Here is a 26,018-nt window from a genome sequence, read left to right on the forward strand (position 1 = left end):
AGAAGTCAAATTCTGAGTCACCGCATTTTTTGTGACTTTGTCACACCGTCCCCTCCTACATGAAGCTGATTTGTCATTTACTCTTCAGAGGCCACCACTTCCCTGAGAGCTCAGGGCTCCTTGGATGCGGGGGAGGCTGGGATGAACTCGCTCCTTGCAAATCCTGCCCAAAGGCAGATCCAAGGGCTGGTGCTGGACCAGGGCTCCGTCATGGGGAAGCCCATGTGGGAACGAGCAACTAGGGAGGTGCACAGGCTCCTAGCAAGACCAAAAGAGTAGATTGTTCTAGTCCTGTTTCAAACCTTGGTCTGACTCAGATCCTCTGAGGTTGAGACAGGAAAGGACCTGGGATCAGAAGGAGGAAGATCAGCTGCCTTCTGGCTGTGCAGCCCTGGGCAGCACCCTGGCCTCTCTGGGCCTCCAATCCTTAGCTGCGTGGTGGGGGCAGCAGTCAGCCATCTGCCTCAGGGGCTACGGCGTTAGAGGAAGGGCCCTGTGAGGGAGGGTCCTTGGGGTTATTGAAGGGAGAGCCCTGGGCGTGATTTGACTCAGGAGGGCCCAAGTCAGTCCCCTCCTTGCTGGTCACAGGGACCCCAGTCCCTCCCCCAGGCCCCAGGGTGGGTAGGCCGATGGGGGAGGGGGCGCTGTGCCAGGCACCCTTATCCTCGAGTTGCCTGGGGTCCAGGGAGGTCTAGGGGGCCGACCTCTCCTCAAGAGCCCCTGCCCCGCCTGCCCTCAGCTGCGTGGTGGACGAGATGGACTTCTCCAACATGGAGCTGGACGAGGCCCTGCGCAAGTTCCAGGCACACATCCGCGTGCAGGGGGAGGCCCAGAAGGTGGAGCGGCTCATAGAGGCCTTCAGGTAAGACCCCCTTCCCGAGCCCCCCTTGCCTCCTGCAGCCCTGGAACACATGCCTGGGGCACCAGATGCTGGGGGCCCAGGGGTCAGTCCAGGACTGGGGAGAAGCCCTCCTGGCAGGGCCCAGGGGTGGTGGGCTGGGTGGAAAGGAGGGAAGGTGAGTAAAGGTACATGAGCCCTGGAGCTGGTGAGGCCAGAGCAGCCCCAGGCCCTCCAAGGGGTCTGCGTGCATCTCACTCATCCCCAGTGACCAGCAATTCTTGGCGAGCCTCTGTGCAAGGTGATGGGCCCCCTGGGTGTGGGACACCTGCCCTATCGCCTCAGCGGGGAAGAAGACCAGGCTACGGGGCAGACAGTGATCTTTAGGGACCTGAGGCCCTCTGAGAATCGGTGTATGTGCCCCGATAGCCATGCACCCTCTCATTTCTGGGGCTTGGGGAGGGGAGGAGAGGGCTGGAGAGGGCCTCACTTGGCACCCCACTCCATGTCCCCACCATAGCCAGCGCTACTGCATGTGCAACCCTGAGGTGGTGCAGCAGTTCCACAACCCCGACACCATCTTCATCCTCGCCTTTGCCATCATCCTCCTCAACACCGACATGTACAGCCCCAACATCAAGCCTGACCGGAAGATGATGCTGGAGGACTTTATCCGAAACCTGCGAGGTGAGGGGGGGGGAGGAGGGGGAAGAGGGAGATGAAGGGGATTGAGGGGGACAACAAGGGGGAGGAGGGGGAGGAAGAGAGGGAGGAAGGGGCAGAGGGCAAGGCCACTGCCCAGGCCCCATTCCGTTCAGCATTCATTCTGTGAGGCTGAGCCGATTGTAGATTGTCACCCCCGCAGCCAAGGGACTGGACACTGCTGTGTCCAGTCCCGGGCACACACAGCCATCTGGGAAAGTTGCTTGCATGCCAGGCAACTTTGGAGAGTTTCCAAGAGTCACTGCCACAGCTCCGGACCTTGCCCTCCACAGAACGTCCTCCAGTGGGTGACCTGTAGGCACCGGCGGCACCACTGGCACCAAAGTGTACCAGACCTCCCCACTGCACAACATATGAGGGCCTTTAAGTCTTGGGTCCATTTATGTCAGCCTTGCAGATAACTTCATGGCACCCACTGGCCACATCCTTTCCCCAGTGAGATAATGCACCCGCTGGCAGGGACCAGGACAAAACTGGCAGGATGGGATAAGTGCTCAGTTGGTTTTTTCTTTTCTTTTTTAGCATTTAAGAAATTTAAGCTATATGTGCACATGATTTAATAAAGTCAAATCGTTCTACAAGGCCTGCTACAAAAAAAAATATTCGTCCCTGCTCCTGTTACCACTCTCCTTCCACAGAGGCAACCGCTCTCAACTTTTTGGGGTTTTTTGCCATTTCTTGTGTTTCTTTTATAGCGCTGAACAATGTGCTTCTGCTTCTTTTCTTATTCCTTTTTTTATATTAGATTAAAGCCCATTGTAAGGTTTATAGATCCGAGCACTTGGTGCATGTTTATGTCCACATACACGTGTGATCACAGCCAGCTCTCAATGGAGATCGATCCCCTGACCCCAGGACATCCTGTCCCATTCAGTACCCCTGCCCCAGTGCCAACCGTCTGACCTTCCATCCATGCTGACCAATTGTGCCAGTTCTTGAACTTCATATAGATGGGTTTAAATAGTATGTGGACTTTGGTTTCTTTCATACACTACTACTTATTCATTTTTAAAAATTTTAAGTATCATTAATTTCTGTCTTAATCCGTTCAGGCTGCCTTAACAAAATACCACAGACTGGGTAGCTTATAAACAAGAGACATTTATTTGGCACAGTTCTGCCAGCCAGGCAGCCCAAGGTCAAGGTACTGGCAGAGGGGTGTGTCTGGTGAGAGCCCACTTCCTGGTTCTGGCTTGAGAGCCTTCTGGCTGTGTGCTCACATGGTGGAAGGGGTGGGGAGCTCTGTGGGGTCTTTTTGGTATATGATACTAATCCTCACACTCATGAGAACTCTATCTTAATGACTTGGGCACTTTCTGAAGGCCCCGCCTCCTCATACCATCCATTTTGGGGACTAGGGTTTCAACATACAAATGGGGGAGGGAGACACAAGCATTCAGACCACTGCAATTTCCCATCGTGGAAAATGAGGATTAGCTCTCTTTCATCCACCTACCCTAGCCCGCCCCCACTAAAATTACACTGCAGCCCCACACTCTTTGTCTAGCTGCAGCATTATTTTGGTGACATCGGTGTTTATGTTACTAAGATGTAAACATAGTCCAAAGCTGAGTCTTGAAGTATATCATGATTACAGACCCTTCCTGTTTCTGCTTTCCTTGGAGTGAATACTTGTATTCTTTTTCCATTTGCTTAGCTCTCTAGGCACCTGCCACCCACTAATTTCCAAACTCCCCACCCTGTCAAGTTCTTCTCCACACATGCAGCCTGGGAGGTTTTTTTCTTGGAGCCTCTCTCCCCGAGCCTCTAGCTCTGCTCCAATCTGGACAGAGATTGCTTGCACCAGCACCCGGCTGTCAGCATGGGACACCCTTCACATCATTGACAGGCGTCCTTTGCCTTGTTCTTGTGATCCGTTCCTGTGTCCTAGATTTCATAGCTTGCTCGTTTATGGTTCACTTCCACAGAAAAGGTACCCTGGTGGCAAACTTTCTGACAACCTGTGTGTCTGAAAATATCATTTTCTACCTTCACTCTTGATTGAGAGTTTGGCTGGGAAGAGAATTCTGGACTGGCAACACTGAGCTCAGAATTTTGAAAGCATTGCTCCATTGTCTTTTAATGGACGGTGCTGCTCTGACATTCCAATTCCTCACCTTTTGCATAGTATTTTCTCTCTTTCTGTCTCTAAAAGTTTACAGGCTCTTCTCTTTGTCCTTTGCGTTCTAAACTTTCCTGATACTCCACCTGTTCAGGTTCTTTTTTTTTAATTGAAGTATAATTGACATCTTGTTAGTTTCAGGTGTACAACATAGTGACTTTTATACACTGGGAAATGATCCCCATTATAAGTCTAGTCACCATCTGTCACCATACAAAGTTACGGCAATATTATGGACTCTGTTTCCTATGCTGTACATTACCTCCCCATGACTTAATTTATTTTGAAACTGGAAGTTTGTACCTCTTAATCCCCTTCACTCATTTTGCCTACCCTCAACCCCCCTCCCCTTCTGGCAACCAATAATTTGTTCTTTGTATATATGAGTCTGTTTATATTTTTGTTTTGTCTGTTTATGTGTTTCATATTTAGATTCCACATGTACATGAAATCATATGGTGTTTTTCCTTATCTTTCTGACTTGTTTCACTTAGCATAGTAAGCTCTAGGCCCATCCATGTGGCTGTAAATGGCAAGATTGCATTCTTGGTTATGGCCGATATATATATATATATATGTATATATATATATATACCACATCTTTTTTATCCATTCATCTTTCAGTTGACACATAGGTTTCTTCCACATCTTGCTGTTGTTAGGCAATGTTCAGTGAACATGGGGGTGCAGATATCTCTTCAAACTGGTGGGTTTCTTTATGGGCTTTTCCTCATCTATTGTGCTAGTGCTGGGTTGATCCTTCAGTCTAGAAACATGTTCTCCGATTGTGGGAAGTTTTCTTAAATACTGTATTTAATCATCTCCCTCCTTTGTTTTCTCTGTACTTTCTGGAACTCCTATTATTCAGATATTAGATCTCCTAGTTGGACCTTTTAGTTTTTACAGCTTTCTGCCTGCCATCCTTGTCTTCTTGTTGGACTTTCGTGAAGATGTCTTACAAGTCACCTCTTAAGGTCTTCATTTCTGCTGTCACGTGTTTCATTTTCAAGAACCCATTCTTGAAATGTTCCTTTTTTTTTTTTAAGATTTTATTTATTTATTCATGATAGTCACAGAGAGAGAGAGAGAGAGAGAGAGGCAGAGACATAGGCAGAGGGAGAAGCAGGCTCCATGCACCGGGAGCCCGACGTGGGATTCGATCCCGGGTCTCCAGGATCGCGCCCTGGGCCAAAGGCAGGCGCCAAACCGCTGTGCCACCCAGGGATCCCGAAATGTTCCTTTTTTATAGCATTTTAGTCTTGTTTTGTAGATGTGGTATCTTCTTACATATCTCTGATGACATTTGGTTTATTTCAGTTGCTCCCTGCTTGCCTCTAATTCTTCTGGCTTCCTTTCTCTGTTTCCCCATACTTCTTTTTCTTTTGTGTTATAGGCTTTCCATATATACATGATGAAACGTAGTTGTTCTCTCATATCTAAGAGTGAGTTAAAAGGCTGATTTTAAACAGTTTTAACTATGTTTTAAAGCAGAATTTTTAAGACTCTGTGAGTATGGGCAGGGGAAGGGTGCTGACCAATGGGCTTTCTCATAGGGTGATTGAGTTGAACTGTTTCACTGAGGAATCCTTACTGTAGTATCTTTACATTTTTCTCTTGTGCCTGTTGATTCCCCAGAAATGTCCAGTCTGTTGTCCAGAGGGTATGAATCTGGATGCCAGCGATCTAAGATCTTCTGGGTCAATAGGACTGAGAGGGTCTCTTAATACATAGACATCTACTCCATGCCTCAGTTTTCAGCATAGACTCTCATCTTTGGCTGGCCTTGGGGTCCTCCCATCCCAGAGTTCCCAGTTTACCTCTTCCAGAGGACTAACCCTCAGTCTGCTGTTGGAGTGGAGGAAGGGACAGGGAGATCTAAATGCTTTTTAGGCTGATGATCAATCTATTTTCCTGTTTCCAGCCCAACTTTACCTCCACGTTCAAGGATTCCCATTGCCACCCATCCCAGAGCCCTTTGGTGATTCTTTGGTGTGTTAAGTGGCTTGTAACCTCTCTGCTGGCTTCAGGTTCCACTCTCTCAGGCTTGCCAATCCATCTGCTCATTTGTCCACTTCCCAGGTCACGTGGTGCCATTTTTTCTTCCCTACTCTCTTACTCTTTGTAGACATATCTCTCTTTTTAAAAAATAAGGCACCTGGATGGTTCAGGGCACCTGGATGGTTCAGTCAGTTAAGCATATGATTTTGGCTCAAGTCATGATTTCAGGGTCTTGGGATTGAGCCCTGCATCAGGCTCCCTGCTCAGTGAGGAGCCTGCTTCTCTCTCTCTCATTCCCCCTGCTTGTGCTCTCTCTCTCACACACACACACTCTCTTACATAAATGAATAAAGTCTTTTTTAAAAATTAAAAAATAAAAATAAAAAACTCCCTTTGACCAGAATATTCAGAAGGAGCAGAGGTGCTTCTTCAGTGGGATGGATGCCTCTGTGTTGGTTCGGATGGAGTCTTGCTCCCTGCTCTTTCTTGTCCCCAGCCTCATGTCTTTTAGGTCCCCAGGGGCGCCACACAGCTAATGTGCCTGACTTGAAGAACCAAGAAAAGAATGTGGATGAAACAGGGTTGACACAAAGAGTTGCTCATAGAAGGTGTAATGTCCTCTCACTAGTCAGGAAATCTCCTTTGAGGACACTTGCCAAAGTTGTTTTATTTTCTGTTTTTCTTTCTTACAAGAGAAGCATATAGTTTTAAAAGATTTAGGAAAAGTAGAAAGAAGAAAAATTTTATTGCCTCTCTTTCTAGCTCACAAAGAAATTTATTTCAATATTGGTAAATTTCCTGCCAGTATTTTTTGTTACCAGAGTGTTGTGACTATGAAGTAGGAGATGGGAGTAAGGTCTTCTTACCTGCATTGCCACAGGGGGATGTCCAACTCCTCTTCACCTAATATCTAATCACCACCACCTCCCAGGCTCCCAGTGAAGGAAGAATCTTGTCATATATTCAGCAACTAATCATTGAGCACCGTGCTCCCTGGGGGAGAAAGAGGGATGATCCAAGAGGGAGGAGATGGAGAGAGAACAAGACAGAACATCAGCTTTCAAGAGACTCTCATGGGAGGCAGGGAGCTGTGTGGGGGGTAGATAAATACACGGAGGACAAGAGAACTACTAAAGCAAGGCGCTGAACAGGAACATGGAAGCTGTCCTGGGGATGAGAAAGAGGTGGGAAGGGGGAGTGGAGGTTCTGGTTCTGGAACAGCAGGAGATGAGGCTGCAAATGTGTGCTGGGGCCATATTATAGTAGTGCTAGTGTCTGGCTAAGGAGTTTGTCCTTAATTCAATAGGTATGGGGAGCCAGTCATTGAAGGCTTTGGAACAGGGACAGGGCAACGTCAAAGCCAGCCTTCAGGAGCCTCAGTCTGGTGAGGTCTTCCACTCTCTGGCTCCTCACCTCTGACACTCCTTCCCTTCTTCCCTCCTTCACCTTCCCTTTCTACTCCACCCTGGTAGGCGTAGATGACGGTGCAGACATCCCAAGGGAGCTGGTGGTAGGGATCTACGAAAGGATACAGCAGAAGGAGCTCAAGTCCAATGAGGACCATGTCACGTATGTCACCAAAGTGGAGAAGTCCATCATGGGCATGAAGACAGTAAGTGCCCACCACAGAACAGCTCTCACCCCACAGGGGTAGCTTCCTCTCCCATGGATGCCAAGCCCCCTACCTCATACCTCCTTTTGTCTCCTGTGTGACATCTCCTCTCATTCTCCTCCTTCCCTTTCAGAAACCCCTTCCCATTCTTTGCTCACTTCATAATGATTGAGTCCCCACTATGTGCCATCCACCATACCCTCTGTCTCCCCTTAATGACATTTCCTCATGGTTACCAGCCACCACATCAGGAGAGCCTGTGGTGAGGTATCAGGAAGGACTGTCCAGTCGTCTAGGGTTGAAGCATCTGGATGACCAGATGGGGAGACGAAAGATGGGCTAGATACTGGGCTTTCCTGGATGGTCCTATTGAACAGAAAGCAAGAAAGAGGCTGAAGGAAGCTCTAGACTGTGGTGTCCCAACCATTGGGGTGCCCCTTGGTCATGATCTGTGTCTCAGGCAATATGGTCCAAGTTGGCAGTGATGCTCTATGGTTTACTACTCAGACATCAGCAGAGGCTCTTTAGGCCATAAGTATAAAGGACGTAGAGTGGGTTCTGCTATTCGTGTCTGTTTTCTCCTCCCTAAAGTGCTGACCCAAGAAACAGCTGGAGATCTCATCGTTGCCACTGCAGTAGATTGTTCTGCAGACAGCAGATTTGAGGCATCCCCACCATCCCCTCCCTCTTGCACACTTGCATTTGGTTGTGCAGGCGAGAAAGTGCCAGAGTGCCACCCTGCAGGCTGCAGCCTGGGTCGTGGGGGGCCCTCAAGAAGATCTTGGGGGAAAAAGAGTTGGCAGTGGCCATATTTGAACAATCTGGAAGCTCTTTTCAACTTCCTCTCCCCATGTCTGTATCTCCTCATCTACTCCAGCACAATGAACACTTCTCCCCAAGCCTTTCTCCCCAAGCCACACAAGGAAGGAAGACGTTTAGGGTGAGGAGAGGGGACATTTAGGGTCAAGTTCAGGGTTTGCAGGCGGAACCCCGGCCTCCATCTGCTCTTCTGGAAGGTGGGTGCTGTGGGGTGCGGAGGGCAGAGCCCCGAAGCCTCCCCCATCAATGTGTGCCTCCTCCCCAGGTGCTGTCCATGCCTCACCGCCGCCTGGTCTGCTGCAGCCGGCTCTTCGAGGTGACAGATGTGAACAAGCTGCAGAAGCAGGCTGCGCATCAGAGGGAGGTGTTCCTCTTCAATGACCTGCTGGTGGTGAGTGGACCTTCGCCCCGAGCCCGGAGAGGGCTGGGGAGGGCCAGCAACCTCATTCCGAATGCCAATGCCATACTCATTTACCTTTTCCCGTGGCACTTTCACATCATGGGGGGGGGGGCGGTGAGGTCGCTCAAGCAGATATGATCATTCCTACTTCCTAAGTTATGAAGCTGAGACTCAGAGGGACCAAATAATTTGTCCGCGGTCATGATGGAAATGAACCAGATTCCAGAGCATGTGCCTCTCCTACATTATGGAAAACCTAAGGCAGGAACGGTACAGGGTGTGCTTCACATCACATAGCCCGAGAGGACAGTGAGCTTGGGGGATGTGTGTGCGTGTATGTGTGTGTGTGCGCTTGAGTGTGCATGTGTATGTGGGGATGGGGATAGGGGGGTGACAGGGGGTGGGGGGCACTTGTTCTTTGAAATATGTATCCATTCCACAATATTTAATGAGTGTCACCTATGTACCAGGCTGGGAACAAGATTTGTAAGTGCTGGGAAACAGTGGAGAACAAGATTGGGCTTGTGTCTTTTCCTCGTACCTCCCCCCATCCTCTCTATCCATAGTCACACTGGCACTACCTCTAAAATTACCCCACATCTAACAATCCACCTCTTAAGTCCACTTTCCACAGAGCAGCAGAGTGATCCTTCTAGAGTACAAATCAGGCCGCATGACTGCCACACTTCCCATGCCAGGCAAAGGAAGTCCACGTTCCCAGACCTAGGGCCTCCCAGATCTCTGACCCCATCTCCCTTTCCTCTGCTCCACTGCTTGGCTGCGCTGGCCCCCTGGCCCCACAAGCTGCCTGCCATGGGCCAGGCTCCTTCCATCTCAGTCCTCTGTTCTTGCCGCTCCCCCAAGACTTTACCCAGCCACCTCCCTCTCTTCACTCGGGTCTCAGTTCAAATATCACCTCCTCCCAGAGGCCCTTCCCGTGCGCCTCAGAAGATAGCCTGCCCAGTCACCTTCTCTTCTTTACCCTATTTCATTTTCTTTGCAACACTTTCCAGTTTCTGAAATTACATTATTTATCTGTTCCTTCACTTTGGTTTTTTTTTCTGCTTATTATGCTTTATAGATTGATCCATTGCTTTATACCCCAAGGTCTTCCTCTGGAACAGCATTTCCCTGAGGGCAGGGCTCTCTCTGGGCTGGCAGATCCTGTGCCCCTAGGGCCCAGCTTAGGAAAGGTGCTAAGTTTCCATTCTACATGGGGAAGGATATAGAAAATAATTAAGAAAACAAATAAGTTAATATCAAATTAGGGGAAAGGTGGCATGAAGACCAGGAAAGCGAGTGACAAGATAGGGAGGGGCTGGGGTTAGGGTGGATTTGGTTTGTTTGTTTGTTTGTTTTTTGTCACGTGGGCTGCTCAGGGAGGGGGTCTCTGAGGAGGCAGCATCTGAGTTGAGATCTAAGTCATAAGACTAATCCAGCCCCGTAGAAAGCCGCAGGGAGAATTGTGGAACAGGGGTAGCATGTGCAAATAGGGATCTGCACTCCCCCTATTCAGACCACAGAAAGGAGGACAGCAGGGCTGGAGCATAAAGCCAGAGTGAGGCACGGATCAGATGGGGAGAGACAGGAAGTGTGGACTCTCTTCTGCAAAGTGCAGTGGGAATAGCCACTGAGGGGTTTATACAGTAAAACCCCCCCATGGTTTGTTATAGTGCGTATTTATATGTGTGTGTGTATACGTGTGCATCCACATATATCAACGTGTATGTGTGTGAATGTATCCTGTGTAGAAGTGTGCAAGTGTGTTCATGTTCATATTTATTTGCGTGTTCACTGGTGTCCCTGTGTGTCCATGCATCTGAATGCACGCACACACGTGTACACCGTCAGTGCTTGTCTCTCTCCCTCTCTTGAACAGATTCTCAAACTTTGCCCTAAGAAGAAGAGCTCCTCCACGTACACATTCTGCAAGTCAGTTGGCCTGCTGGGCATGCAGTTCCACCTCTTTGAGAATGAATGTGAGTCTTCCTGGGATCCAGAGACATGGTGGAAGCGGTAGGGACGGTGTGTGTGGTGGGGGCGGGGGGGCAAACACCCAAAGGTCCTATCGCCGCTCCGTGCACCACTCCACCTCCAGCCTCACCTGCTGCCATTCACGGCCATGGGGGCCTGGGGTATGCTTTCCAGATTACTCTCATGGCATCACCCTGGTGACCCCACTTTCGGGCTCCGAGAAGAAGCAAGTGCTGCATTTCTGTGCGCTGGGCTCGGATGAGATGCAGAAGTTTGTGGAGGATCTGAAGGAGTCCGTCGCGGAGGTGACAGAGCTGGAGCAAATCCGGATAGAGTGTAAGGCTGCTGTGCGCCTCGTGGCAGGGTGGGCAGGGGGACTCCCAGTCCAGCAAGGAGGGGCGGCTGCTTGCTCCGGTCTGGAGTGAGTGTGGGAGAGCCAAGGACCCTCCTGCCATCCCGAGCCCTTCCCCAGCCCTGCTGCACTGTCACAGCCCAGGCGGGTGTGCTAGAACATGCACACCTTGTGTGCACACCCAGCCAAGCCCCCTGGAACCCAGGACTCCGCTGTGTCTGACTGACACAGCCAAGCCCAGCCGACCAAGGCAGGCGTACACACCTAAAAGTCTGTGGGCCCGGGTGCTTCTCATCCCACCAGACAGCCTCCGTTCAGCCCCTCCCGCTAGATCCAATCAGAGTCACACATTACATCTGGTGGCTTCATTTCTTTCATCTTGTTTCCCCCAGAATGATCCCCCTCTTTTATTTTTTTCATAATATGGTCTTTCTGAGGAGTCCAGTCCACTTTTCTGACCATCCCTCATCTAAGAGTTGTCTTTTTGTTCCACTGAGGAATACCTGGATTCTTGATTATTCCAACTCAGTCATTTTAAAAATTCTGTGGGCCTCTCTGTAGGTGCAGGTAGTTTGCCAATTACTTTGTGGTTTAGGAAAAGAGCCGTGATATGCCCACTCGCAAGCATGATGCTTTAGCATCGCAGTGGCTTTGGATTGCCTTTAATGGGAAATTAAATCACAATGGATTCAGAAAGTAAAAGAGCAAATAGATTTCAGGTCTGCCTTAGATGGTCACTTAGTTGACAAGTGCCTCTAAATTGATTTAAACCCATTAGGCGACAGGGAAGGCAGGGGGATCTGGGGGTCAGGGGACCAGTATGACGGGGTGATGCTTTTTAATCAGCATTTTTGGAGCACCTACTCCGTGCCAGGCAGTTTGTCCTCAGCGTTCACAGTGATGCTGCGACATGGTGCTTGTCCTGGGTGCACAGACGAGCCTCAGGGAAGTTAAGGGGCGTGTTTAAGGCTGTGCATCTTAGAAGCGGACGAGTTGGCGCTTGGCAGTTGTGTTTAAGTCTGATTTTGAGGTTCGTGTACTTTCTACTCTTGAGGATGACAGAAGAAGTTTCTGGTAGCATAAGGAAACAAAAGCGCACCAGACCCAACTGTACGACTCGGTACCTGCTGGGGCGCAGGGGGCATGCGTTCCCCTGCAGAGCTCTGTTGGTGTCAGCGGGATCACAGACACTTCAGCGGTGGGCCTGGGTGCTCAGAGATGCCGCCTTGGCTGTTGATCTTGACTGTTCTCAAGGACGCACCCTGATATGTCACTTCTGTGGATGTTAAAGTGCTACCAGTGGCTCTGCCTCGCCCTGGGGAGGCACCGCGGGCCAATGGGCACCAGCGTTGCAGGAAGAGGCCCCCCTTCGTCCCCCGCCCCCATCAGCCCTGGAGCAGCATGCCCATCCCGCCCCAAGTACAAAAGAGCAGGCATTGCCAGAATCAGCCTGTCAAGAGTACATGTCCTCTCCTGCTGTCTAGAGGGCGGGGGAGCAGGGAGAGAGGCTCACGTCTGGCTCTTCCTGTTCAGCTAAGAAAAGCTGAAGCACTGGGCAGGAAAGCAAGGTGGGAAGGAAGTAGAAAAAGGAAAATGGTAACAGCAGAGCTACATTTTTCCCATGCCCGGCACCGGGCTGCATGCCGAGCCTCTTTTATCATCTAACCCTTGCTGTGACTCTCCATCAGGCAGATAGGATTGTCCTCAGTTTACAAATAAGGGAAGTGAGTCTCACAGAGCTGAAGGAAGTTATCTGGGATCACACTGTCAGTGACAAAGCGAGGTTTGCGCCAAGGTCCTCGGACTCCTTGCACATAATTACGAAGCTCATTTTTCCAGAGCCAAGACAGCCCCTCCCCAGGGAGGGACGACCCTCCGTTCCGGAAAAGTGTGAAGTATTGACTGATGGTGTGATTCAGGCAGTCAGGACAAGCTGTTCTGGTTTGGAGGCTTGCAGCCCAGTGTCCCTGGATTGTAGATAACTAGAGACAGAAGATGGGACCCAGGAGAGCAGCTTTAATAAAGGGAACTTTTAAGTTATGTCTCTTGAAAAACAGACGCTGAAGGAGTGATTTAATAATGATTGGAACAGGTGTAAAGTCTAGCGAGAGGAATCAAAGTGGAGGACAAGACGGATGCCCTGGCTGTCAGCACTGCCGTCCTCAGGCAGCGCATCTCCTCCCTGGGGGGGCTCGGCCAGCTGGGTGCAGGGTGGACAGGCTGGCCGTCACTGGCTGTCACCTGCTTTCACCAGCCATCACAGAGGTCTGCTGTGCCTCAGCGTGCGTGTGTGTGTGTGTGATTCGTCCAAGTTGTAATAAAAGCTAATATTTACTGAGCACTTGCCGCAAGCCAGACCTTGTTCCAAAGGGCTTTGATGCATTTCCTCATGTAATCCTCTTAACAACACTCAGAAGTGGGCACTGCAGTCCCTTCATGTGAGGCACAGAGAGGTTAAGTAACTTGCCCAAAGTCACACAGCTAAGAAGTCCCAGAAGCAGGATTCAAACCCAGGCAGCCCGCCGCCCTGTCCTTTGTCTCTTTTGCTGTGTCTCTGACATTCAAGCAGCTGTTAGCAACCCCACAGACAGAGAAAGAAACAGAGGTTCTAGAGGGTCTCTAATTTGCTGTGAAGTGGGGTGTCAGACGCAGGTCACGTGTCAGGGAGCCCCCTCCCCTTCCTTCCATCTCTACCTCACCACAGTTGAGGCTGGGTTCCTCTCCATTCTCTAGGGGAGCTGGAGAAGCAGCAGGGAGCAAAGACACTCTCCTTCAAGTCCAGCGGGGCGCAGGTGGACCCGCAGTTGAAGCAAGGATCGCCTACAGGTGAGCCCTGGTTCTGCTCCGGAGTCCCAGACCCCAGGCCCTGGCCGGCCCTGGGCCCACACAGAGGCCACGCTCCGCCCCCCGGCCTTGGGTTCCTGGGGAATTGGGGTGAGGGAAGTGCTCATTCCCATGGACCCTTCTTTCTGCTCTGAGCTCCAGGCTCGTCTCACGGGCCTTAGTAGTGGGAGTGAAGAGGACGGGGAGAGAGGGACGTGTCCATTTACACGTTGCCCTAAGGCCACGGGTCCCTGTGGAATGTCACTGTCCTCCCTGGAGGAGTCAGGCCAAGAGCCCAGACACCCTGGCCCCAGGGGGGGAGCCTCCTACCCACCCTCCCCGCATGCAGGCTCCTCGGGGACTATGGGTTCACTGGGGGGTGAGAGGTGTAGTAAAGAGAAGCAGCATGAGAAAAATCTGCCTACAGATGGGAGCCCGGTAAGGAGGGTGGCCAGAGGGGTCTGGAAATCTTGATCTGTCCATCAAGTCTTTTCCCTAATGAGCCACAAGTGCTCCAGGCCAGAGTCAGTCCACCCCAAAATCCAGACAAGCCTTCAAACCCAATTTTTCAAATGGTTTCTTCAAATTGACTTACTCCAAACAAATCAAGCCAGCTTCAAATTTTCTATCACCTTTGGCCATGTTCTCTAGACCTGCTTCCTTTCTCCCACCGACACCTTCCTACTTTCTATCTCTTGGCCCTCATCGTACTCTTCCCCTTCCCCTGCACCACCTGCAGGGAGCCTGGGAAGAGTTACCTCCACCCCTGCTCTACAAACCCAAATAAAAATCAGAGGGAGAGATGGTGTGAGAATTCACTCCCATCCCAACAACGCCCCCCCACACACAGTAAACCATCCAGAATTGTCCACTAATTAATTAATTTAGCCATTTATTCTTATATTTAACAAGCACTTATTGAGTGCCTGCTGTGTGCTCCCTGCTAAGCACTAGAAGACCAGGGTTCCAGCAAGACACCATCTGGAGCCAAGAGGCTGCAGTGGGTTTCATGCTAGCCTCCCCACCCCCGCCCCCGCCCTCCCTTACAGCCATGACACCATGATGCTGGGACAGACGGCATCACAGCACTTGGTCACTCAGCTAGAAGATGCAATTCCTTTTCCAGGCAAGACTTGGGGCCCTTTTAGCTGCAGGGAGATCCTTACTGTGATGTCATCTTCTGCATGTGGTTTTGACTTGCCGTCATGCATTCATAATTCTCCACCCTGCCTGATTTTTCAGCTGGCCCCTCTGTTTCTCTAAGGTCACAGTACGTGGGTCACTGCTTGTTTGCACAGCTGTGTAAACCCCGAAGCCAAACCTCAGCTGTGATTAATTACTCGACTTCCCACCCCACTCTGCATCCCAGGCTGCCTCTTTTGGAAGCTGCACCCCCTGGTCAGGCCAAGATGCATGTGTCCAGGGCCTGGTCCATCCATCACCTCCCCAGTGGGATTCTTCTCGATCCCAAACAATGGCATAGCTCCCTCTTGTGCTACAGAGAGCAGAGGGATGAGCACAACGAGGGGATCTGCTAACATGCACATGTGCACATAGGCACACAACGTGTGAACAGTCAGAGGGCTCCAGCAGAGGGGCTCTGGGAGGCCTGGTGAGGGTAGGGGTGGGAGCTAGGAGTGACTGAGCTGAGAAAAGCCACCACGCTGTCCCTGGAGGTCCGCAGCGTCCCAGGTGCTGTGCGGAGCCAGTCAGAATGTTCCATAGCGATCACACAGCCATCATCAGCCAAGCTTGCCATGCCAGGTCCCGTGCTGAGTCCTGTATGGGCCTCAGTGCATTGAATCCTCACCACTCAGCTAAGTGGCAGGGATAGGACACAAAAGGAACCGGGCCCCTCCCTCACGGGGCCTGTGGTTGAAAGGGCCAGATTAACGTGGTGCCCACAAACACACAGCAGACCCTCCTTGTGTTTCTTGAGAACCAAGAACCAATGCCATCTCGAAACCAACTTTCACTGTCCCTATCAGGGAGGCTTCGACTAGGGGTAAACAAGACTCAGCAGTGCTCACTTAAAAACCGTCAGAGTCTTCTAGCCTGTATGCCCAAGCTCACACAGCTACCTAGTGGCAGAACTGGGCTCCGACTTCTGGTCTCCCACCCCAGGGCCGCATCTCATTCAGGAGTGGCCTGGTACCTAGAATCTTCTGTCCACACCGTCTGACTGCAAGGATGCCTGGTATTGGGGGCGGAGCAGGGTGAGGGGTGGAGGCGAGAGGCAGGAATCTGTATATTGGGCTGGGTAGAGAGTGAGCCCTGTGCTCTTTGCATTCAAAGCCAAAAGGGAAGCCGCGCTGGGGGAGAAGCCGGTGGAGAGCACGGTGGAGGTAAGTGGAGGCCTGGTTGCCCAGGTGAGTGGTTCCGAGCCCCCGCTTGTCCTCCTTCTCACTGTCTCTGTTGTTTCTCTTCTCAGGTATTAATCAATGCCTCCCCAGCCCGACTCACCATTTTACCAATTTCAAGAGATACAATTAAAAGTTACTGCTAGCATGGGTAACGCCACTGTTCCAGCGTCTAATTAAGCCACCGCACTTTCTGCCCATTCCCCAGCCGAGTGCCCTCCGAGGCCAAGCTCCCAACTGACACCTGCAGATGATGCCCATGATGCCTCCATAGCCGCCCGCCCGTCCCGCCCAGCCCACTTTCCCGGCCGACTGCTCACTGACCCCCTAACACTTGCTCTATCGGGGAAGCCACCGTTCCCGTCCCCTGGTGCCTCTGTCCTCCTCAGGAGGGAGCCTGGGCCCCTCCAGAGACTCACCCCTCCAGTTCAGCCCCAGTGGCCGCTTCCAGTGGACCCTGCCCTCCCAGTTGGCCCTTGGGATGGTTGGAGAACTCAGAGAAAGGGCAGCTGGGAGGGTAGAGCCCCTCCCTGGACCAGCTGGTCCATTTGCTAGGGGTGTGTGCCAGACCCCAGGAGGCAGAGCAGGGTTGGGTCACCTTAGGGATTTCCCTGGGGGGAGAACAGGTATAGCCAAAGACCGTCCTTGTGGGAGGGGGATCCCGCCCTCCAAAGCCACATGGGGAGAGACTAGGGAGGTAGCCACAACAGCTAGTTCTTGCCAGGCCCCCCAAGTGTCACCTGGAAGGGGGGGCATTCAGTGGCCCCCATAAGCTTCACTGGGCTCCAGTCCTCCCTCACTGCTCCCCTCGCACCCCAGTGAACCCCCTCACTCCTCTGCCAGGCCTCCAAGGGACAACTAGCTTCTCACACAGACACCTCCCTTCCCAGCCCCACTCCCAGCCGGAGGAGCCCCCACTTAGAGGTCTGAGGGAGGAGTCTACCCCCACCAGGATACCCCAGGGGACACCCCCCCCACCGTCTTCCCTTGTTGGCCCCCCATCCCCCACACACCTGTGTCTGGAGGAGGCACCTTTACACGGAGGAGCTTCCTGCCCCAGCAGCTGACAAGCCCCCAGGGTGGGTATTCCATCCCCCGCCCCCTCTTCTCCCCATCTTCCTGCAGCTGCCCATTTTCTAGCCTTGCAGATAAACACACAAAGCTCCCAGCCCTCCGGTTGGTTCTCCTGCTCTGCCCTGCCTTAGGCTGACCTACCTGGGGAGGCCAAGCGATCTGAGGCCCGTCCTCCCCTCCCACCCTGCCAGAGGGCCATGTGGCTATCTGCAAGGCTGCCACCCCCAGCTAGCCCCCAGGGCCCTGCCAGCCTCTGCTCCCTTGCACAGAGGACAGCCTCGCTGCCTCCAGCCTCTCAGCTGGACCCAAGCTCTCTCGTCCTCTGCCCTCTCTCTGTCACTGCCTGGCCGAGCCCCTCTGGCAGGCGCTTCTCCATCTTCTCTGAGCTATTCTGACCTGCTACTCATGATCCATCCTCTGTCTCTCTCTCTCTCTGTCTCTGTCTCTCTCTCTCTCTCTCTCTCTGTGATGCTCCTCTTTCCCTCTCTCCGTTCTTTCATTAGCAGGGAGGTAAGAACGGGGTCAAAATGAATGTTTTGCTGTCACTTCCTGCTTCTCACTTACTGACCATTAAAGATAAGGGATCCAGGGGGGAGAAGGGAGGTGCAGACAATGGAGGGGGATCAGAGAGCCAGAGGTGAGGAGGAGGTGAGGAGGAGCCAAGAGCTGTGGGCTACATGGGGGAGGTGTGCCGGTGCAGAGTACAAGGAAGGCTCAGTGGGTCTGGACTAGGGCTGCTAGATGTTAGCTGTAAAATCTGGGGTGGGGGTAAGAGAGCACAAGACCTGCCCCCACTATCTAGGCCACGTTTCTCCTGGGGAATAACTCTGAACACAGGCAGGTGGGGAAAGGAGCCTGTCCCCTCCAGCAGCGGTGGGCAGAGGCCTTCTGTCAGAGTGAGGACCCCAGAGGGCCCCCAGGGGAATGTGGGCCCCGGCTATGCCCTCTGCCTGCCCTGTGTCTCCACAGGGCGCGGAGGGACTCAAGTGCTCCTTCATTTGATTGGGGAGGGGGGTTTGGATCTCAGCCTAGAAAAAGCTGTCAAGGCTGGAGGTTGAGAGTGAAGGAAAGCCTCCAATGTGCTGAGCAGAGCAGGGCCTGTGGACATTGAAGTACCAGATGGAGCCGGGGCTTGGGGGACTGTGGAGATGGAAGCAGCCCATGGGGAGTGCACAGGGCCAGAAGGGGGGGTGGGTCGTAGAAATTGCATCTCCTGCCAGTGAATAGGGTTAGGATCCACTAATATAGGGCTCCAAGATGGTTTTGAGCGGGGCATGTTGGTCTAGGCCTGGCAATCAGGGCCCCTCTCTGTGGCCTCAATTACCGCCTCTGTGCTCTGAACAGCTTGTCCTGGGTGGTAGTGCCCAAGGACAATAGGAAGTACCCTCCGAGTGAAGGGTCTCAGCGACCACCGAGCCAGGCGTTAGAAGGGGATTGGGGCATGTCATACCTATAGGCTGGGGAGCTGGAGGGTGAGAAACTAAGCACCACTCCTGGAAGGTTCTAGTTCTCCTCAACCTCCCTCTGCTAGGGAGAGGAGGCCAGGCTGGCTCACAGTGACCTCCACAGGCTGAGGGGGGTCCTTAAGATTACAGTCCTTTCTGGGTACCCCCTCCTACGGTGGGGCAGATTCAACCAGGACACAGGCTGTCCCAGCAAGGCTGCTGGGGACTGAGTTCTGGCCTTGGCCATCTGGGCTGCTTTCAGATTCATGGCTTTTGCCTTGGGGAATCTAGGAGGACAGGGTAGGGTCAGATCACCCTTTCAGGGGTCCCTGGCATTCTGGGTTTGGGCACCTTTGTGATTCCACAGAGCCAGTGAAGCCTCTCCTTTAACAAAGAGAGGATAGGGCTTGAAAGGCTCAAGGATGGGGACACCTGGGTGGCTCAGTGATTGAGCATCTGCCATTGGCTCAGGTCATGATTCCGGGGTCCTGGGATCGAGTCCCACATCAGTTTCCCTGCGGGGAGCCTGCTTCTCTGTCTGCCTGTGTCTCTGCCTCTCTCTGTGTCTCTCATGAATAAATGAATAAAATCTTAAAAAAAAAAAAAAGGCTCAAAGATGATGGACTGTCCCTGTGTCTGGTCTCAGGAACCAGAGGGAGGCAGGGAGAGAGGGCAGAGACCATTACCCCGTTTTCCAAGCTTAGAGGTTGATAGGGAGGTGGAGAGAGGTTCACTCGGGAGAGGTGACAGCCGTGCCCTAAAAACCCTGGGCTCCCGTGGCTTGGGTTCCCATCTCACGGGAGAGGAGTCGGGCCTGGAGAGCCACGGCCCCCCCATCACACCCAGGGGCGGCCCTCCCGTTTGGCAGCCAGGGTTCCTCTAGGCGGGTGGAGAGGGCTGGCGGGTCGAAGTGAGCGCTGGGAGCAGCCGAAGGGCCCAGGAGGCGAGTAAGGGGGGACGGGAGGCTCAGGGTAGCCAGTCCCAGCAGCTGGGAATTAGTCTTGTAACATTTCACGCTTCTCTGGCTGTTTCTAAACTAGGTGTCAATTCACAACAGGCTTCAATCATCTCAGCACAACCCTGCGCTGGGGGCCGAGAGGGGAGCGCCGGCGCCACCACAAGACCCGCAGCCTAGCCCCTTGAGGGAGCAGCCCCCGCCGCTGCCACCGCCACCCACACCCCCCGGGACCCTGGTGCAGTGCCAGCAGATTGTCAAGGTCATTGTCCTGGACAAGCCCTGCTTGGCCCGCATGGAGCCCCTGCTGAGCCAGGCCCTCTCCTGCTACGCCTCGTCCTCCTCTGACTCCTGTGGCTCCACGCCCTTGGGTGGCCCAGGCTCCCCGGTCAAGGTCATCCACCAGCCTCCACTGCCCCCGCCCCCTCCCCCCTACAACCACCCCCACCAGTACTGCCCACCCGGGTCCCTGCTGCACCGACGCCGCTACTCCAGCGGCTCCAGGAGCCTGGTGTAGACTCTGTCCTCCCCATGCTGCTGTCCCGGGAAGGCCGGCTGCCGGAGCCTGGGAGCACCCTCAGCTGCACCCAGCAGCCCCAACTGCCCCTTTGCTCGCTGCTTCCCACGCCCTGGCACGATGCACTTCTGGTCACTGGTGATCGTTTTGGAAAGAGAATCTCAATCCCTGGCACCTGGGTTTGCCTCACCCAACCATGCTTCCCTTAGTCTGCCAAGCACCCCTTGCCCCTAATCTGGAGACACCACCTCACTCTCCTGGGGCCCTCCACAGCAAGGTGCATCCAGGCCTCCTCTTCCCTACTACCACTCTGGCCACCTAGACCATGTACTGCAGAAGGCAGGAGCCAAGAGCCTAACCAGCTTCCTGGCCCTGAGACTGTCAGGCCCTGGGCCTCAGACCAGGTGGGGAGGCACGAGGGGTGGGAGGTTTTCTCTGCTGCACCCTCAGGGCCAGGAGTCTCAGGCAACTGATCCTCCACCCCCCAGGGATATCAGCTGTCCTGACCACATCCTTACCCTCCTCCCAGGGCCTTCTCCCGCCTTCTCAGGAGCTGGGCCCTGCCTATCCAGGGCTTCTCAGACTTCAGGAAAGTTCTGAGGAAGTTAAGAGGGTAAGGGGGACCACTCTCAGCTCTCTCGAGATTAAGTCAGCAGAGCTGTGGAATTGTGAGGTCACGTACGCAACTTTCAAAAGGGTTTCTTAGTTTTCTAGCCCCAGCCAATGCAGAGTGTGCAGAGTCTAGATGGAAACACACTCAGAAAAACCAGGTTCTTCCAATGTGGAAGCAGAAACAGGGAGAAGCGGTGATCTGCCCAGGACAGGTAGGATTTGGATCCAAGTCAGGGCTCCTTTTTGAATGACTTCCACAGCCTCCATGAAAGATTTGGAGGCAGAAGCAGGCAAGAGAAGCAGGTGCTCCAGAGGCACTTGGATTCCTCTTGCTGCTGTCCCAAACTAGCCCATCAGCCTTTAAATCCTCCTCCCCATGCCTCCTCCAGGAAGGCGCCAGGCCTGCTTTCAGTAGGAGTGGCTGAAAGAGCCCCTACACCCTCAAAATTGCAAAGGAGAGCCAAGCAGGGCTCACTGACCTTCCCAGGGCCAACCAGAATCAGAGAGTCAAGCTTTTAGGAGGCTCCTCATAGAGCCCAGGCAGCCAAGCCTCGAAGCCCTCAGGCAGGACGGTGGCCTGCCCCAAACCCAACCCCAGCCGTTTCAGGAAGCGCCTGCCCCAGACCAGGCTGGTCTCTCCAGTCCTGTGCCAAGAGCTCATTGCTGTCCTGCGCTAAAATCCCCTCCCTTGGAGCCCGTTAATAAAGCATGCCAGGAGATGGAGGTGAGTGCTGCCCGGGTCTAAAGTGAATCTGCTTCTCCCTGACGCCTACTCCATGCCCCAAAGGGAGCGCCCTGAGCCAGCTAGGAGGCACAGAGTCCTCCCCCAGTCTCAGAGGTTCCAGATGACCTAGTTTCGTATGTGTGTGTGCAGTCACCCAGACGTCATATGATGTCACCTAGTGAGTTTATTTCTGGCTCTGTCTTTGTCAGTCTGGTTTCCATAACTTGTGGCCAATTTGCCACCTCCTCCCATGGTGGCTGCCCAGCTGACCGCCCCATCCTCGTGGGCCTGGCACCTTTCTCATGTCTTCCCTGTAACAGGTGGCTCCAGTCACAGCCTTTTGGGACAGAGTGGCTGACAGATGGGACGCACAGATTCAGTCACCTCTGATGCCCTTGGCTAAGGCAGGGATCACCCTTAAAAAGTGCAGGCCTGGGCAGCAGGAGTCAGGGACCCAGGAGGGAGGGGCCAATCCTCAAACGAAGGGCGATGCTGGAAGAGGGCAGTCGTTATGCTGGGCGTCAGAGAGGCTGCCTTAGGAAGGAACAGGAGCTATGAGATGGCCACGTGTGGCCACCCCCACAGGGTGGGGACCATGAGTGCCAGGGGCCACCGAGAAGGGGGACAGTCGCAACCATCTGGTCCCTGTCACCTGCTCCACAGCGCTTCTCATTGAAAAGTGCCCTCCCCCTGTTGACAGGCAGGCCAAGCTGGCCCCTCCCTCCCACATGTGCTGTAGCCTTGGCTTTCCAGGTCAGGATCAGCAGAGGCTGAGGACCCAGATGCTCAGGCATCTCAGGGTCCCTACTCCAGGGAGGAGCTCACCCCGTCATTGTGGTGGCTTCCCTGAGCCCCACTGGCAGCACTGGGAGGCCTGGTCTGAGCTGTGAGGGGCTTCTAATCCCTGATGGCTCCCCTCACTGTTGGGGATGCAAGAGTTCCCACTATCTATAACTGCCCTTCCCTGATCAGCCAACAGACTAAGGTTGGGACCCACCACTGTCCCTGTCCCCAGAGCCTCATCCCCAAAGGCTTAGGATGAGCCTCCCACTCCAGCAGCCACACCAAGGCCCAGCCCTCCCAGGGGGCCTGGCTAGAGACACACTTGGGCTCTCCTCGCCAAGGCAGTGGGGCCAGCGGAGTGCCAACTGGGCCCCCAGGCACAGCATCCTGGGTACGTGCCCAGTTACACCACCCGGAGTGGCCCCACTGGATCAACTCTCTAGGCCTTATTTAGGGGACCTAGGTCCCTATCTCAATTTTATCCCTCTGGTCCCAACCCCAGAACCAGGAGTGGGAACTATAACTAGCTTTCCCACCCAGTTTTGGGCAAGTCCCACACCAGACCTGGAGCAAGACCCTGGCCTGACAGCTTGAGCTGGAAGCCTGCCTCCCAAGGCACATGTATTGATCAGCCCTGGGCCCTCGACCCCTGAAATCCTTGACGTCGCACCGCACTGTTCCCCCATAGCCTGCCAGAATGTCTCTTTGTGTCCAATAGGCTTCCCCGATAACCATCTGTCCATCTGTCCCTGTGTTCTGCTGTACGGACTTTCTTGCTGTGCCGTCCCCAACCCCCGTATATGCCCCTTCACCCCATTGGAGAGAAACCTCTCTAGGGAAAGGCAGGGTGGCTACACCCAGCAACTAATCCAAATGGCAAATATTTTGTAACAAAATAGCCCAGAGGTATTTTATCTGTTCAATTCATAGAGTTTTAGAGATTATATTGAAATATGTCACTTGAGCAAATTGTGTCGGTTCCATTTCTTTCATTCTCCCTGAGGGAGATCCTGCTTTGAATCAGAGTGTCTGTGAGGCCAGAGTCTGCAGCCAGAGGATGTTGTGAGGCCCTCAGCCCCGAAGTCTTTGAGGGGCAGCTGGACAGCCTGGCTGCTCTCTCGTGGCCATAGAGTTGTCACTCCTGACGCCAGGATGAGGTACCTCTGTGCTACCGTGGGACATGGTTAGAAAGCCCTGTCTTAAATAAAGGAGACTTGAGGGGCATCATCCGATGGCCAGAGCTGGGGGTGCAGGGTCAGGGAGCTGACCTTACCAACACCACACATGCACACACATGCATGCACACAATTAGCCAGGGAACAGAGCAGCTAAATGGTGGAGACCGGGGCAGCATTACAGATACATGACTGCTAATGTGCACCCCAGCAGAGTGAGAGATGGGTCAGGACCTCATCCACCCTGCTCGGTTCTCTGCAATGGAGAGCAGGGGCCTGTTGGCAGTCCTGGGTCTCAGGCCCAAGTACAAGGAACACTGTCAGGGAAGGTGCATGGACCCACCAAATGTGCTGAAGCAAACATCTGCGGGTGCTGGAGGGGATGCCCAGACTCTGCAGGAGAGAACAGTAACATTGGAGCTGGGGAGAGAGGAAGGGGCTTGGGCGAGCACTCACTACTATGTGCAGTGTTCACATCAGGCTCCACGGACAAGGGCTTCTCAGAGAGTGATTTCTCCTGGCGAGGGGAGAGAGGACAGAGCCTTCCAGCAAAGCTGAGGTGTCAGAGGCACTACACTGTGGGAGAAAAGTGACTGGCCAGGGAGGCGGGTCTAGGGACACCTGCAAAGAAGGTGACCAGCTCTCCTGGTGACCAGAACTCTGAACACCCAGAAAACCAGACAGCTCCCCAGGCTGGGGCCCATTACCCTCTGTCCAAGGGAAAAGGAAAACATGACCTCACCCTCCTTCCAGGAAACGGGAAATTCCAGGAGGAGTCTGGGGCCAGCTAGGACCTGTCCCATCCTGGGAACTCTCTGACCCCGGAATCTGAGGACGGGCCCCTTGAGAGCACCCCTGAGGGGACCCAGCTCGGCCCAGGCCTGGGAGAGGGCCTAAGGCCAAGAGGGCTGCTGCTGTGTGGGAATGCAGGGCAGCACGCCATCCTCCAAGCCTTCTGGCCCCTGAGTCGCCTGGAAGAAATGACCCTTTCTCCAGTGACAGGGGGAGACCCCTGTGCTCTACCAGAAGCCCCCCTGGGTCCGTCCACCAGTGCCTCTCCCTGGTAGTGATCCTCTAGCAGGGGGAAAATCAGATTCATCAGCCATTGATTTAGAACATCTCCAATCAGGGGGACTGGGCATCAGAGAGCCATGGGCCAGAACAGGACACCAGTGCTAGGATTCAGGGAGACGTCAACAAGGTTACAAAGCCTCCACATGTACCAGGCCTTTTTTTTTTTTTTTTCTGGGAATACTTATTTATTTGATCTATTAACACCAAGATCTGTAAAAAAAACAACTTCTAAACACAGGATAAGAAAACGTGAACACTGACATTCTTCTTCAATTGTGTGTAAGCTCTGCAGTACAGAAAATAATACGAACTTCAAACAGCTGCAAAAATAGTGTCTCTGGGAGAAAATAGAGTTCGATACAAGAAAAATAGGCATCTTTCTAATCCAATCAAGTCCTGGGGCAGGGGGAGGGTGTAGAGTGGCTGCTTGGCACTTGGAGGAATGCCAGCCCTCCTTCGCCCCCTCCACCCACCCACTGGGGGCTGGGCTGCTGCTTAAGACAATCTTCAGGCGAAAGCAAGATGGAAATGCCACAGTGGATGGCACAGACCAAGCCGCTACCCCCTGGGGAGCCACCTAGCAGAGTGGTGGCAGGGAGGGTGATACTGGAGGGAGTGAGCAGTCAGGAAGGCTCTGGAGGGAGGCAAATTCAACACGGTCAAGGTCAGGTTCAAGGGTAGGTGAGCAGTTCAGAGACCATCTCCACAAGGTGGACAGACCACAGCTTTCTGGGGCAGAAACCTAGACATCTGCCAACGGACTGCTGCCTAACACATGAATGTACTTGCATGAACTATCTTACTCTGTCTTACTTAAGTGCATTGAAAGAACCGCCCTTACTGAGGAAATCACAAAATTAGGCTTCTCCTGGACATCTCCAGATAGACGGGCATCATAGCCAGTGGGAAAGAGGCGGGCTGACAGCAGGCCGTCGAGGTTTGGAGGCAGGCCAGGTGGGGGGAGCATTAAGGGCTGGGCCCCAGCAGGAGGACCCAGGCCACCAAAGCACAGTGGTGGTGAGGAGGGAGCGCTGCCCTCCTGCCAGGCAGCCACTGTCCAGTGGGGTTCTGACTCCTGGTGGGGAAGAGTCCGCCCCAGGGCCCGCTGCGCCTGCAGGGAGCACGCTGTCCACCTCCTCCCTGTCGCCCCAAACCAAGTAAACTCAAGTTTGCAACCTAAAATCGTAACATGGTGGACTCCGTGGCTATTACCCACGAGACCGTGGGGTTGGTAAGTTTTCTGACCTCTGCATGAATCATACAAAGCCGTGGCAGGGCCGATTTCTCGTCCGCTAGGCCTGGCACCCTGCACCCTGCCGTGGGCCTTGGCACACTTCCTTCCTTTCCCTGGCCCCGGCGGATGTGGCCAATTGGCCACCACTTTCTAGGAGTCCCCATCAATCAACAAATGTTAGCGCCGGGGATGTAATTAAGCTGCCATTAAGCTGCCACTCACCCCGTCCTTGAGGGGAGCCATCTGGGACGGAGGTGGTTTTAGAGCCGGAGGCACAGACAAGCTCTGCGGGCTGACAGGGGCCCAGGGAAGAAGCCTCCGCAGGCCCGGCCGCAGGTGTCCGTGCCCACCTCACGTTGCTGTGGGAAACGGCTCGGGAAGATGCTCGGGGCTGCTTTCTCTTA

At 53.6% G+C, this 26,018-nt stretch overlaps 1 protein-coding gene across 7 annotated transcripts in view; it reads left to right on the forward strand.

Moving 5' to 3' along the window:
* Nucleotides 1–23,100, forward strand: part of IQSEC3 (IQ motif and Sec7 domain ArfGEF 3) — a 110,773-nt gene extending 87,673 nt beyond the window's left edge. The window contains exons 6-14 of one of the 7 annotated variants that reach the window (XR_007406436.1): nt 740–862; nt 1,359–1,525; nt 7,154–7,293; nt 8,378–8,503; nt 10,392–10,491; nt 10,661–10,822; nt 13,572–13,664; nt 16,230–17,100; nt 19,598–19,737. Coding sequence is in view for 5 of the 7 variants with exons in the window: in XM_025461781.3 (XP_025317566.3) it covers nt 740–862; nt 1,359–1,525; nt 7,154–7,293; nt 8,378–8,503; nt 10,392–10,491; nt 10,661–10,822; nt 13,572–13,664; nt 15,957–16,006; nt 19,581–20,012 (1,393 nt within the window). In the remaining 2 variants the exon portion in view is untranslated. Of the gene's footprint in view, nt 1–739; nt 863–1,358; nt 1,526–7,153; nt 7,294–8,377; nt 8,504–10,391; nt 10,492–10,660; nt 10,823–13,571; nt 13,665–15,956; nt 16,007–16,092; nt 16,177–16,229; nt 17,101–19,580 lie in introns of those variants that run through there. The other 6 variants (XR_007406435.1, XM_025461781.3, XM_049102595.1 and 3 more) reach the window with 6 other exon arrangements.
* Nucleotides 23,101–26,018: the final 2,918 nt, after the last annotated feature.

The sequence above is a fragment of the Canis lupus genome, chromosome 27, assembly GCF_003254725.2.
Source record: "Canis lupus dingo isolate Sandy chromosome 27, ASM325472v2, whole genome shotgun sequence".
NCBI lineage: Eukaryota > Metazoa > Chordata > Mammalia > Carnivora > Canidae > Canis > Canis lupus.